This window comes from Chenopodium album, chromosome 10 (genome assembly GCF_948465745.1).
Source record: "Chenopodium album chromosome 10, dcCheAlbu1.1, whole genome shotgun sequence".
Lineage (NCBI taxonomy): Eukaryota > Viridiplantae > Streptophyta > Magnoliopsida > Caryophyllales > Amaranthaceae > Chenopodium > Chenopodium album.
This window is the reverse complement of record NC_137843.1, coordinates 53,307,595-53,323,472: the sequence shown is the minus strand read 5'-3', so window position 1 is coordinate 53,323,472 and position 15,878 is coordinate 53,307,595. Positions and strand designations below refer to the sequence as shown.

The 15,878-nt window shown below is 32.8% G+C and overlaps 1 protein-coding gene across 1 annotated transcript; it reads left to right on the top strand.

Annotated features, from left to right (window-relative positions):
• The first annotated feature begins 2,063 nt into the window (after nucleotides 1-2,063).
• On the top strand, nucleotides 2,064-3,518 carry LOC145565402 (uncharacterized). The gene is made up of 2 exons (XM_081625421.1): nucleotides 2,064-2,223; nucleotides 2,590-3,518. Exons 1-2 carry the CDS (start codon nucleotides 2,064-2,066, stop codon nucleotides 3,516-3,518), a joined length of 1,089 nt encoding a protein of 362 aa, XP_081481547.1.
• Nucleotides 3,519-15,878: the final 12,360 nt, after the last annotated feature.

Below are 15,878 nucleotides of genomic sequence, written 5' to 3'. Positions count from 1 at the left end.
CTAATTGCTTTGACTCAACGAGAGCTACGGGTATTTCGTCAAAATGCTAGTATGCTAAGGTTAATTCTTATCTAACTTTTTAATTTTATACTTTTTCGTTCCTAAATCATAATGTAATAATGTAATTTAATTTTTATTTAGTTAGTTTTACTAAATTTTTTTGTTTCAATTGTTTTGTATTTTTTAGATTTAATTACTTGAAAAGAAATTTGTTTGGAGTGCAAATTGAGCTTACTAAGTCTTTTGTTCAATTGCTTCAATAATGGGTGTTTTTGTTCTTTTCTATACTTATTAATTTATCATTGGTTTTGTTTGATAAAATGTTGCCTAGAAACTATTTATCTGGTAATGATAAGAGGAAAAAAAAGAAAATGGACAGAAGAGTTAATAGAATCTTAAAAGGGTGTCATTGACAAATTTTTTACTAAAGTAGTACTAGTAGAAGAGTCTTCTAATGAATTGGGTGGAGATGAAAATCATGAACAATTTAATGAGAATATAAATAATGAAAATCATGATAATGAGGCAAATGAGCCTAATGAGGATACGACTAATACGAATGAACCAACGAATGTACCAAATACATCCGATGTTAATGATATTGGCATTGATCAAGTAGTCCCTCCTTTAGATATTTATAAAGGTGGGCATGGGTCGTGCCGGCACACGGGTGGCACAGGCCCCGCACGAATCCGGCCGGCGGCCCAGTTTTGGGCTGTGGGCCGTGTCGTGAACAAAATTTTTGGAAATTGGCACTAGCACGGCAGGCGGCACGATCTTCGGCCCGTGGGACGGCCTGCCAGCACGACCCACCAGCACGGCACATGGCACGGCCCAACACGGCACCGCATGGCCCTTGCAAATGTAGTCGTTAGAGAGGAGAAAGTAGTTGTTTTCCCCAATAGCCATAAACGGCTACTTCTCCAATGGCTACTTCTCCATTTTCCCACCCAAAACTCCCTATAAACGGCTACTTCTCCAATGGCTCGTGATATTTTTGCTATCCAAGTCTCCTCCGTTGCCTCCGAAAGAGCTTTTAGTGCGTCGGGAAGGGTTGTATACGATAGAAGAACAAGACTAAAACCCAAAACACTTGAAATGTGTGTTTGCTTCAAGGATTGGTTGGATGCCGAAACTCGTTCCCAAGATCGTACTTATGCACAAAACGACGACGATGAAGGAACGTCGGGTTCTACTAGTTCTCAATCAATTCAATTGGGCGATGAACTTGAACAAGAAGAAGACAAAGACAAAGAATAATTATTACATTACATACTATTGTACAATTTTTGTATTATCGAACCCCGTATTCCGTATAATAAAATGAAGACATTCACCAATTATTGTAGGATTTTTAATTATCATTACAAATTATTGTATTATCGATTTATCGTACCGGCATATAATAAAATAAGTTATTCATCAATTTTTGTGTTATTGGGTTATCGCACTCGTAAATTTTTTAAATTATATGCATTGTTGTTTTTTGCTAAATAATACGGAGTAATATTAATAATACAAAAACATAAACATAAATTAATAAAATTATTTATATAAACTCAATTTTAAATTTGTTCAAAAAAAAAAAAAATATATATATATATATATATTAAAAAAATTAAAAAAATAAATAAATTAAAATACCGGGCCGGCCCGCTATCCGGCACGGCACGATGCCCATGTTTAGATATTTATGATCCTAAAAATTGGGGTAATCTTGACATTAAAGGAAGGGATATTTTGATTGAAAAAAGACCTATTAGAGATTTGAACCTTGTGTTTCCAATTGATAACAAATTAAGGCATTTTCATATGCCTATTATACTAAGAAGTTGAGTAATGGTGAGACTTTTGATAGAAAATGGTTGGTTTACTCAAAATTAGCTGATATAGTATATTGTTTTTGTTGTAAATTGTTCACATCTCAAAATTACAAAACTTTTTTAGCAAGTGATGGTGTGAATGATTGAAAACATCTTGGTGAGAAACTCAAATTACATGAGAATAGTGTTGAGCATATAACTAATATGAAAACTTGGTATGAGACAAGAGTGAGATTAGAAATGACTAAAGGCATTGATAAAGACTTGCAAGAGTCAATTTCAAAGGAAAAAGAGCGTTGGAGGCAAGTCTTAATTCGAAAAGTTTCTGTTGTGAAATGTCTAACTAAAAATAATTTATCTTTTTGTGGATCTAGTAGAAAACTTTATGATGATAGTAATGGTAATTTTTTGGGGTAAATTGAAATTATAGCTTAATTTGATTTGGTAATACAAGATCATGTGAGACGTATTCAAAGCCAAAAAATTCACAAACATTACCTTGGTCCTCAAATTCAAAATGAGCTTATTTCTCTTTTATCTCATGGTGTTCGGACTTCAATGATAAAAATAATAAAAGATTCAAAATATTTTTCTATAATCCTTGATTGTACCCTGATGTGAGCCATCAAGAACAAATGACTTTGATAGTAAGATGTGTGAATGTACCAAGTGACAAAATCAAGATAGAAGAGTTTTTTTTTTTTTTTTTTAGAATTCTTAAAAGTAGATGATACTTCTGGTTTGGGACTTTTTAATGTATTGTTAGATGTATCTAAGTCCCTTGATTTGGATATTGATGATGTAAAGGGGCAAGGTTATGACAATGACTCTAATATGAAAAGGAAACACCAAGGGGTTCAAAAGAGATTGCTTGAAATTAATCTAAGGGCATTATATATGCCATGTGCTTGTCATAGTCTTAATCTCACTCATTCTAATATGGCACATTCTTGTGTTAAAGCTATTTCTTTTTTTGGAATTATACAATGTATATACACATTATTTGCACATTCCACTAAAAGCTGGAAGATTTTAGTTGACAATGTCCCGAGTTTAACTATTAAATCTTTCTGCAATACTAGATGGGAGAGTCGAATTAAGAGTGTTAAAGCTATAAGGTTTCAATCTCCTCAAATTAGATTAGCTTTGTTAGAATTGTATAATTCTAGTGGTGATGACGCTAATATTGCTAAAACAAAAAGTGAAGCCAAAAGTTTGGCTAATTCTCTTGAAAGTTTTAAATTTTTACTTGGCATGGTAATTTGGTATAACATTTTATTTGTGGTTAGCATTGTGAGTAAAAAGTTGCAATCTAAATCCATGAGTATTGGAGCTATAATGAACGAAGTGCATGGTATGATCACATATTTTGAGAAATATAGAATTAAAGGGTTTGAATCTAGTTTGAATACTGACAAAATCCTTGCTCTTGATATGGATATAAAGCCAACATTTCCAACAAAGCGTCGCATCACTAGAAAAAGACAATTTTATGAGAATGAGAATGACGATACTGATGAGGAAATACAATCACCAGAGGAATCTTTTAAAGTCAATTATTTTTTTGTAGTTGTTGATATTGCAATAGCTTATTTGAAAAATAGATTTGAGCAATTGGAGGTGTTTGATAACATTTTTGGTTTTTTATACGATGCAAAAAGGTTGAAATCATTGGATAATGAGGATTTAAGATAATCTTGCACAAGTTTTATGACTACCTTTACTCATAATAATTTTTCGGATGTTTATGCAGATGATCTTTTTTCTAAATTGAAAGTGTTACAAATGACTTTGCCAAACGATTTGATGTCAGCATTTGTAATCTTTGAGTTTGTCAAAACTGCAGATTAGTATCCAAATGTTTTTATTGCCTATCGAATCCTATTAACTATGCCGGTGACAGTTGCATCTGTTGAAAGAAGTTTTTTCAAAGTTAAAATTACTAAAGACCTACTTGAGATCTTCAATGTCACAAGAAAGGTTGAATGGTCTAGCTACTTTATGTATTGAAAAAAATATGTTAGAACATATTAATGTAGAAACTATTATTAGTGACTTTGCTTCTAGAAAGGCTCCTAGAAATATTTTCATATGAACGCTTAGATTTGATTTCAATGTTTTATCTATATGAAATTTGATGTTTGTAAAGATTATTATGCGTAATAAAATATATATGAGTAGGTATTGCGTGTGGACAGACACATGAACTGTTTGGTGCGGGAGGCTTGGCTGATATATTTTATTCGTTGGCTGATATGTTTCATGTGTTAGCTGATATATTTTATTTGTTAGCTTATATAATTTTTATGTTGGCTAATATATTCCTTTTGTTGGCTGATATGTTTTTTTTTTCCATTTTGTTGGCTGATATCATACTCATTTGGCTTATATATTTATTTAGTTGGCTAATATATTTATTTTGTTAGCTGATATGTATATTTCAATTGTTGTCTTATATGTTTCATTTTGTTGGCTGATATTTTTATTTTGTTGGCTTACCTGTTTCTTTTGTTGGTTGATATGTTCTTTCAGTTGGCTGATAAATACCTTTTGTTGGTTGATATACTCCTCGATCTTGTTGGCTTATATATTCCTTCTGTTGTCTGATATGTTCCTTTTGTTGGCTTATAAGTACCTTTTGTTGGCTGATATGTTCCTTATGTTGGCTGATAAGTACTATATGTTGATTGATATATTCCTCCTGTTGGCTTATATGCTTCATTTGTTGGCTTATAAGTACCATTTGTTGGCTGATATGTTCCTCTTGTTGGCTTATATGTTTCATTTGTTGACTGATATTTTCCTCTTGTTGGCTGAATGATTTTATATATTATTTGGCTGATATATTGTTTTTATTAGCTTATATAAGTCATTTGTTAGCTAATATGATTAACAACAAATTCACTCACTCACTCAAACTTAATAACCCCAAATGTGTTTTTCAAGGTGAAATGTTTCTAAGCTAATTCCACTCTCCTACACACTGCTTCCAGCGGTGCAAGCCTACTCCACCAATCACACACTCACACCACCATGTTCAACCCAAAACAAAGCAGCATTCTCCACACCTCCGCATATACACCGTAACTACCCAGCCACCAACAACTACCCACCTTCCACCGGCAACTACTATACCCTGCCACCATTAAGCAACAGCGAACAAATCCTCACGCCAATCGCCAATCGCATCACCACCAACCGCCAATTGCATCACCACCAACCACTAACCGCAAATCGCAAACCACCAGCCGGAAATTGCATCACCACCAACTATAAAATCGTAAATCTCATTGCCACCAACCGCTTCACCTTCGAATTTGTGGGGGATTTCGTAGGTGGGTTTTCGTGGTGGTTTTCGTCAAATTTGTGGGGAATTTAGCAGGTGGTAGTCAAGGCGGTGTGGAAAATTCATGAGATGGTTGGAGCTTTGGTTGGAGTTGCAGTAGGAGGAGACCACGAGGAGAGAATATTGTGGGAGTTGCAGCCATGGTAGGAGTTCGAGATAAGAGAAGGTATTGGGCTTTTGGGTTGCCGCACAAACTGTTGGGTGCGGGTGGACACACCCAATAGTTTGTGAATATGTATTTTTTTGCTTACATAATTTTTATTTTATTTAAAAATACTATATGTGAATTAGGGCCCCAATTTATGTATTCGTCCCGAGCCACCGAAATTTCTGAAACGGCCCTGGTAATTATGTTCTATTTATACACATTCAACAAAAATATTATTATTTTATTTAATACTATACAATAATATTTTTCTACATATAACTTTATGGCGTAATTCATAATTGTTTTATTAGTCGTGCATGTAATATTCCTTTGCACTTCTTTAGTAATTTTTTTTTTTTTTTTTTTTTTTTTTAATAATCAAATATAGTGTTAAGCTAACAATAAATAGTAAAAATTACCATGCATGTTGGCACGGGATCTAAACTTGTGCACTATTATAATTAGGTGCTTGCAATTCATGATTTAAAATAAATAAATAAGAAAAGAAAACTTTTTAAAATTGTACATGAAAAGTGTTTGAGACATTTAAAGCATTAAGTATACACTAAACTCCTCAAAAGTTGGCAATTGAACATAGATCTAAATTCTCCAAAACCAAAATCTAATCACTAACATTAGTAGTGAGTCAATGATGTCAAATAGACTTTTAAGTGTTTGGTTAGACCTCTTGTAGGAATAGGATGGTATAGATATTTATATATATATAACACTTTTCATTGTTTAGTTGAGAATTTTTACTATGGAATCTCTTGTTAGGGAGATTTTAACATCACAACATCCCATACAATCTCACTCCTCATCAACATTAAAATTTCATTGCACCTCTAACTCTCAAGGTTAAAGAAGAAATAGAGAGGCACAAAGAAAGCTTTGAGGTACAATGGTGAATCAAACTAGCCAATTTTAAAAACTATGCATTGAGATATAAACTACGGTACGTTATTAAAAAATTATCAAATTATATATGCTCATTTACAATTTTTTCACCAAAAGTATATTAATCATAAGGAAAATTTGCGAGGAATGTCCTTTTAAGTGGTCGACCTTGTGAGGAAGGTCCTTTTATAAAAAAAAGGTGCAGTGGCACAAAAGGTCCTTATATCCTATTTGGGTTGTGGGGAGGGTCCGTTGACCAAGCTCCGCGTTGACTTAAATTTTTTGGCCAAATAAAGTCACGTGCATACACGTGACAACTTAAGTTACCTTTTTTTTCTCTTTTTTTTTCCCCTTTTCCCTCTTTTTCCCTCGATTCCCCCTTTTCCCTTAAAATTTTATTTTCCCTCCCTTATTTCCCTTCAACCCAGTTGACGTGACTAGTAGCTACCCACCATTAATGGCGATTCACTGTAGACAAATTTATGGCGAATTTCATTCTGGCAGGAGATTAACCCCAAAAATCCTTAATTTGGTAAGTATTTAACTCTCTTGGTGTTTTGTCTCTTTCAAAGTAGTAAAAATTTTCAAATTTTTTTCCAAAATTGCTAATTTGGTCTGAAAAAATAGTGAAGAACACAGCACAATGGAAAAGCAAGTCAAAACGCAAAAGCAAGTCCCACATCTTTTCATTCACGCACATATCTAGGGTCAAGTACATTCTTCACAATTTTTTAATTTTTTTTTTTTTTTTTTTTTTTTTTTTTTTTTTTTTTTTTTTTGCAAATTGCGTATTAAAATAGTAAAATACTCAATGTGAAACCCTAGACAATAGGAAAAAGACAAACAATTAGTATGTGAATTAGTCTTTTAAATACTGTTTTTAGTGGTTGGATGTATTTTCGTAAAATGTGAAACCCTAGATTTGCTTTGTTGATTTAAATGGTGGTTAATTGTGTTTAATTTGGTACTTAGATGCTACTTTATGTGATTGGTTGTTCAGGTTTAATTACCTAATTGAAGTGTTGAAAATGTCGAAGCTAATTAACATAAGATTATATTATGGTGGTAATTTTGTAACTAGAAAAAGGAAAACAACTTATGAGTATGGTGATAGTGAGTTTTATGGTCTATCTTTGCACCCTAATGTTGAGAAAGTGTGTTACTTTGAATTTGTGGACTGGATTAAGAAGGAATTAGGGTACACATAAATGGGTGAGTTATGGTTTAGGAAGCATGGGTATAGCTTATTAACAAGGAAAGAGAGGTTGAAAGATGATAATGATATCCCAGAGTTCTTGTGTGCACCTGAGAAAGATGTGTTGTATCATCTCTATTTGATACAGTGCCTTAATTTGTAGACACCAAGAGGCTTTTATATGGTCCAGGTGTGGGATTCTATACTGATACAAAATCTGAGAGGGTGTTCGCATCATTAGATAGTTATATATCTACTGACTCAGTTGCCACATCATTGGATAAGGATATGGTGTTTGTTAGGGGGTGAGTCACATTCAGGTCAAAGTGATGATATAGGACAGAAAAAGAGTGGGTTAAAGGAGGGAGCACATGCTATTGAGTACAGGAACCCTAGATATGAAAATATTAGCCCACCCATTCCCACTTCTTCCCACAACCTTGTCTTCAACATCACTGAAATTGTTGCCTCTCAATTGATGAACATACCCAGCCCTTCTTCAACCCAGAAAAAAAAGAGCAAGTTGGTCCTCAAATACACTCAAAAACCACCTATTTCTCTTGCAAAACATAATGATAAAAATCCTGCTAATGAGAGTGATAGAGAGGAAGATGATGATGTGGTATTGAGTGATTTGGATTTTAAAGATGAGAGTGATGATGACCTGTTTGCTGCTCATGTTGATGAGGACATTACTGAGGATGTGAGTAGAAGTTTGGGGAGTATTCAAACTGGGCAGTAGAATACTCATAAAGGTGATGATGAGGCAGAAGTTCAAGTTGAAGATGATGATGACTTGAATGATAGTCAGGATAAGTTGGATAGTCTAGCTTGTTTTGATGATGATGAAGTTAGGTACCCTATTTTAAACCCTGATGTTGACTTTAATAGAAAGATCAACCTTACTCTTGGGTTAAAGTTTGCTTCAAATGAGTTGTTTAGAAAGGCATTAAGACACCATGCAATCAGTAGCAGATTCAGGATTTTACGGGTGCTTGGTTACTGTTACCCATTGACCGCGTACCAATCATAATTAATGCATAAATATTCTAAAAGTTAGTTTTAAAAAAAAATACCAAAAGAATTAAATATTTTATGGGGGAGGAGAAGGATTTGTAACGGATAATGTCAAGTCACTAATGAAACTACCAAAAAGATTTAGAATGATGACCTTTAACAAGTTACCTAGTGAGAACTAAGTAGATAGTGATAGATATTATTTAGAAAGGAGAAAAAAAAAAAAAAAAAAAACTCTTCCCTTAGGTATCGAACCCATGAGCTTTGACAAAAATTACACTGCCTCCCACCACTACAACGCTAAGCTATAATTGTAAATTATGCATTGTTAAAATTTTATTTATTTAAACCTTCTTAGTCAAAGAAAAAAACGAAGGAGTGTGGCTTCCCCTAGGAGTCGAACCCATAACCTTAGTCTAAAACTAAGATGCCTCCACCATTTGACTGTTGAGCACATAATATTAATAATTGCAATTTTTAATGTTTAAAACTTCTCTTTTTTAATGATGGGTCACGTGACCCACCATGCACAAGGGTGGCTCCGCCACTGCATGCAATAGAGAATGGATTTAACCTTGGGCAAATATACAAGGAGAGCTTTCCGAAGGCTACAAGGAGCTCTACTAAGATTTGTATGCTGCCTTAGTAATTAGTTTTAACTAGTTGAAGTTTGAAATTATACAAGTAGTGATGTACATTTTTTATTCCCAACAGCATCAATTTGACAAACATATGCAAGATATTAGGAAGTTGAGTGAATTTTCTTTTCAATATCTTTTTGAGATACCAATTTATCTCTGGGCTAGACATGGCTTCAGTCCTAGGGCAAAGTCAGGGATGCTGCTTAAAAACTGTTGTGAAAGTTTCAACAATGCCCTCGGGAAGCTAGGTCAAAGCCAATCCTCTCTCTAATGGAGTGGATCAGAAGATATGTCATGAAGAGAAGTTGTGCTAAGAGAGAAGGCTTGAAAGAATTTGAAGGTTTGATTATGCCTTCAGTTGTGAAGAGGATAGATAGAGGACGTAAACAAATTTGGAACATGAGAATAGTTCAAGCAGATTTGCATGAATTTGAGGTGGATGATGAATAAGAGACTTTTGTTGTTAACCTTGAAAACAAGACTTGTGGGTGCTATAGATGGACTTTGATGGGTATCCCATGTTGGCATACCTTAGCTTACATAGTCAAAAGAAGACTGAATTATGAAGATTTTGTGCACCCAGCTTATCACATTGCTACATATGCTCCACCATTTCATGCAACGCCAGGACAAAAGCAATGGGGTGAATCTGCTTTGCCTCAACCTCTGCCCCCTGCTTACAAAGTCATGCCAAGTAGACCGTCTAAAAAGAAAAGGAAGAAAGAACAGGGAGAAAGGAAAGAGAAGCATGTCAAGAGAGCCAGGAAACAAAATACACGTGGCAGATGTGGTGGTAAGGGGCACAATGCTAAAAGTGTTTCAGGCCTGTACAACCACCACCGCCCATGAACAAAGTTGGTAGGCTTAGGAAGCAAAAAGGTGCATCAACTACAGCAGCCCAAGCTTCTGCTGCTGTGTCCAACCCCTCACAGTAGCCATAGTCGTTGTCTCAAGCGATTATAGCACTAATTGATGTTAATACAACTATTAAACTTGTCATATTTCATGTTGCTCAGCCTTAAAGTATTATTAATGAGTATCTCTAGCACCAACAGTGTTTGCAATTGCATTTCTAGGCATTTGCATAACCTGCTCTCTCAGTCTTCTTTTCTCATGCTCCAAACATGCAACTCTTGCCTTAAGGGCATTTTGATCAGTCACCATCCTTTGTTTCTCAGCCAACAACACATTTATCACATCCTTCTGCCAACCAACCATGTCACTGTCAATCCACTGAAAATAATCACAACCACTCTGCCTTGTTTCAAAATTGAAGAACTTGCAAGACCAAAACCTCCTTCCTAGGTTTTCATGGGTCCATGATGTTCTCTTGACAACTGGAAGACTGCAATTACACCTCTTCATCGTTATGCGTAGCTATAATCTACAAAAAACAAAGATAAATTTCAAATTGCAAAATAAAACCTGAAATTGACAAAGGATTCTCACCTTACCTTCTTCGACTAGTGTTTAATGGCTTTGAATGCCCTTCAATTGTAATTTTCAAGGATAAGAATTCAAGATTTATGATTACTTTGGGTTTGAAATTAGGGTTTCATAAGGGGAAAAAGGGGGTATCGAGGGAAAAAAACGGTAACTTAAGTTTTCACATGTTTATTTGCCCGGAAAGTTTAAGTCAACGCCGGAGTTTGGTCAACGGACCCTGTTGTGCCACCTTTTTTTTTTAATAAAAGGACCTTCCTCACAAGGTCGACCACTTAAAAGGATCTTCCTCGCAAATTTTCCTAATCATAATTATTTCACAATTCATACAAAATCATATTAGAAAATTCAATGTAAATCCCACAAACTAATCCCATAAATCATCTAAAAGTCTAAATGCATGAACCCTAATTTTACAAGTGGATTGCAATCTACTGCATAACTTAGTCAAAAATTTAAAACCCTAACACCCAAAAATCCTATCATTTAGGCCAAATTAGCAAAGTTTATCCTCAATTGACAGTTAAAATCAACCAAAATCCGTGTAATCAATACGTTAATTGATCAAGGATAGTATCATCTTGTAGTTTTTGGGACCCGGAAAACTAAAACAAAGGCCCTTAAACAATAAAGACTATACATATTTCATATATAATTCGCCAACAAATATGTTTTTCCCTTCATATATTGATGGTTTAATAATTTGAATTATTTGATTGTTTTTTCATCAACCATCGTATTGAAAATTTGAAATTTAGTTAGGGTCGGGCATAAAGATGAGAGAAGGAGATGCAGAGGGCCAACCAAAAATTATTGCCATGAATATGGGTATAATTAGTTACAATAAGTAGGAAAAACTGAAGATGAATATTTCTCATATTTATCTATTATAAAATCCAAATTAAATTATTCTTTTTCTTTTAAAAAAAAAAATTATCAAAGAGACGAGGCCCATCAAAAGGGGCCCTTGAGCGACGCAAAATTGAAAATGTAATCAATGAACAAAATCACATTTTAATTTTCAAAGAAAAATTAGGGATTATAATGATTAATGGACATAAAAAAATTAAAGAGCTTACCTTAGGAGAAGCAAAGAAGCCGTGAGAAAGAGATATGATTAGGTAGATAAATTAAATGATGAGGCATGAGTAGAGATGAAAATGAAATTGGTCACGCAAGCACGGGAGTTGGTTACTCACGACCCGAGGAGCATGTCACAAGCCCAGCACAACACGAGAAGCATGTAGATGGGCCACGAGTCATGCATAGGCTTTATTATTAGAATTAGGCACGAACCTAGCATGAGTAAGTCAGGTTGGCTCGTACACTGTGACCGCTTATTTATTTATTTTTTTATCAAAAAATATAATAAATTATTAGGTGGTCTATTGGTATGGCATAGCACAAGGGCAGGGCGGTATATGGGCTCCATTTATGAAAGATTGGCACAAGCCTAGCGTACGACACTACTATTTCTTAACCCATTCTAGGCATGAACGTTTGAGCATGAAACACTCTAGCATGACACGAGCCTACACAACACGCTTTATTGTGCCTATCTTTAGGCATGTGAAAATTTTTACATACACTTAGGTGTAACCCTATTTTTTAATTTTACAAGTATAAAAAAAATAATAAATTATTATATTATACTTTATTTCCTTACATGCTTTTTATAACTTGTTTATTCACCGTGGTTTGTTTTCATTTACAAACTAGTTATTGGCTTAAGCGATGTCCCTGATCATTAATAAATTTGTAATTTTGATCAAAATTAAATTTAGAAAGTTAGTGTTAAAGAATATTTATAAGCGAATAAAAAATAATAATTTAAGATTAATGAGTGCTAGATTTTATTCATTTTACTTAACATTATAAATTAGTTTTGTATAATTACTTGATTGGTATTGAATTTAGAAAATTAGCATCCAATGAATCAAAAAGCATAAGTGTATGATTAATGTCAATCTTACATATTAAAATCTAGATTATTGTGCAATTACTTAAAAGTTACATTTAATTGAAAATTTTAGTACGAGGTTACACGTATGAAAAGTTTTAGGGTGATGAGTGTGATGATACATAAGGTGACATATAATGCTCATGTGGCGCCAAATCATAAAAGGGGCAATGACACATGGTGATATTATGTTGTCCCTTTGAATTTTAATCCTACATAAAAGATGAAATTAAAATAGGAAGTTAGGGGAGATAAGTAGCTAATAAGACAATAATTTAAGATCATCAAATTTCAAAAAAGTAATAGATTAGAATTGTTTAAGGTAATGTAGTTTGTTATCATCATTGACATTGTGCGACTTGTGAATTTTATACGGAGTTTTAAATTTTAAAATCGTATAGGACAGATACTATTAGAAACAAATTTTAATTAGTTAGTTTTAGAAAATTAACATGTTTGAACTTTAAAATTATTATAATTGATTTTTTTATTTTTATTTTTTTCTTGGTGCACATTATAATTGACTTTTTTTTTTTTTTTCTCGGTGCACATTATAATTGACTTATTGTATCACTTATGTCATAAGAGATTTGGGTGGGGATTGAGCCTTAATTTTCCGTTTTCTTGGGCTCATTTTTTGCATTTAGAATATTGATAGGTGTGGCCATATAATCAGACATGGTCCACATAGTTTGTTCCACTTGTTGGGCTCATTTACATCCTTCATGGTGGTATGTGGTTTTGGGTAGAGGTGATAAAAAATTAGGCGCCTTTAAAATAAAGTTTTGTACCAAAACTTGTAAACTCTTGCTGGGATTATCAACTCAAGGCTGGCATTTTGGTCTTTTCGTGCAAGGCTCGAATTTTGAGTTAAAAGTACATTTATATGCTTGTCCAAACCCACACTTTTTTCAAGCTAGCCTGGTTTACGCTAATAAATCAAGTCACTAAGAGCAACTTCAATTGTTGCAACTAAGAACTTGCTTGTAATTTTCAATAATCTCTAGCTACTAGCTTGACCACTGGATCTAAAAAATACAATTGAATTTATAAAGTTAATTGAGAATGTTAAGCTTATTTAATTAGCAAGCTAGTAGCTAATCATTGGGGCACAATATAACTACAAAGAGGGTTGGCGTGAAATCACATGTGGCAATGTGGCATGACAAGCTAATTTAATTTAACAATTAGCTTACCATTGGAAATGCTCTAATGAACTATTTTGAGAAGTAATTAATTATTTTATTTCCTTAATTATTTCTTTTTAGGAAAAATTATTTATTGGTTTGGGGCATGACTCTATTTTTTTTTTTTTTTTTTTTTATTTTGGGAGGGGGGGGGGGGTTTATGTTATACTACTTAGATTAATTTTTTTACACAATCATCAAATTATGTTTTAGTGAAGAATAAATTACAATTGATTATGGATGTTAATGTAGTGGAGAAGAGAAAGTATTGTGGCAGTTTGGTCTCACGGTGAGACGAATATAAGTTTTTGGACATTTTATATAAGGTATTAAACATATAAGTTTTCGGAATATAGTTTTTTTAGTAGGTAAACTCACGGTGAAATAACCTCATCTAATATTTTGTGATTATGAACTGTTAGGTGATGTTATAAAACATATTTAATTAATTAAATGGTCAAAATTAATTGTTAAAACGTTAACATTGCAAGGTAGAGCTTAGAGGTTGTGAATTTGTTTTATTTGTTGGAGTCTTGGTAACACCTAGACAATATATTATGTATTGGTATTGAGATTTTATCATGCAACGTATCGTCAAATTCTCAAATGATGTACAAGTACAATGTAATTACCGTCTAAAATTTAAGTTGAGAGAGGTATGTAATTTTTGTAGGGTAAGAATCTTACTAGACCGACACTGAGAAATGAGGAGATAATAATAAAATATTAACTTCGAAGAGTCATGATAAAATTTTGTCCCACGTAAATGAAAAACTATTAGATTACGATGTCAAACCCTTATAGCTAGGTCAAGTTTTACTAGATTATAAAAGGTGAGAACCGATTTTAAGATCTCCTGAAATTAAGAGGAAAGTTCTAACCACTTGAGCTATTCCTCACCCTCATAGATATATAGACATGAGTACAAATTAAACCATAGAGGCTTAGTGGAAAGAAATATAATATTAACATGGAGAGTATCTCTATAAATAGTGTTTGGATTCGTTTATCTTCTATAGTTAATCTACTGATGATATAAATATCTACTTTATGTAGTGATGTTTATAATAAATTAAGAAGCATTAACAACCCCTCAAAAATATAAATAGTATTAACAACGTTATTATTGTTGCATCTTTTGTAAGTGTACTTAAAAATTGTCAATAATTCAAAATGATCAACTCGACATGAAAACTATCATTATTGGTTTTTAGCCTTTGTCTATTCTTTAACTTTTCGGTGGATTTTTTTAAGTAACAAGGAATTGCATGACTAAATAATAATCTTTAACATATCTCACTTATTTAACGTGTTAATTAAACTTTAATCCAAATCTATTATGTTTGATTAGTTGACTGCTTCTAGGAAATAGATTATTCCCACCTACTAAGAAAATTTCATTCCACTTTTACCAAATTGAATTTTCAAATAATTTAGTGAAATACATTTAATTTAGTGAGATACATTTAAAAACTTCATAATAAATGAGAACAGAATCGAAATATTAAACAAAGAAAGAGTACATAATTGTATATATATTATACTTCGTTACATTCATTGATCATCTACAAACAGGAATTAATATAGTATATTGCATTATTGACTAATTATATAATATCTTTGATTGATTGAAAAAAAAAATCAAAAATAAATAGCTATAATTCTTATGTGTCGACTTTCTCCCCTTTCTTAACCAATATAATGAATAATGCAAAAATAAATAGCTATAGTTTGGTTCAAGATGTTCTGATCTAGATATAATAACGTTTGATCTGAAAATTTAATTTCTAGTCTAATCAGGCATGAATTTATGCACTGGTTTATAATTTTTACTACACTAATGTATAAGAAAAGAAAGTATATCGAATGAGATATTGTTATTTAGATTTGTCTAATACTTGTGTACTTTTCAAATATGTTCTTTTCATAACTTTTATCATTCATCTGCAATTAGAGTTATATTTCCCAATGAGTAAACGAAATTTAAAAGATATAATCTCATGTGATTTGAATATTTCTGATACGATTTGGTCTAGTTTGCTCTACTTCCGATAAGAATAAGTAATACCCCCTCCGTCCCTTAATTATATGCCTATTTCTTTTATTTATTACTCACATAATAGAGAGAACTAGACATATAATTAAGGGAGGGAGGGAGTACAAAGTAACTTGAATGAAGAAATAAGTTGTAAGAAACCCTTATAGCCAGTTTATGTTTAAT

Coding starts and splice junctions, on each gene's coding strand:
- LOC145565402 (XM_081625421.1), top strand. CDS start 2,064: ATGACTAAAGGCATTGATAAAGACTTGCAAGAGTCAATTTCAAAGGAA. Junction 2,224..2,589: donor ACTTTATGATGATAGTAATG/GTAATTTTTTGG, acceptor ATGTATTGTTAG/ATGTATCTAAGTCCCTTGAT.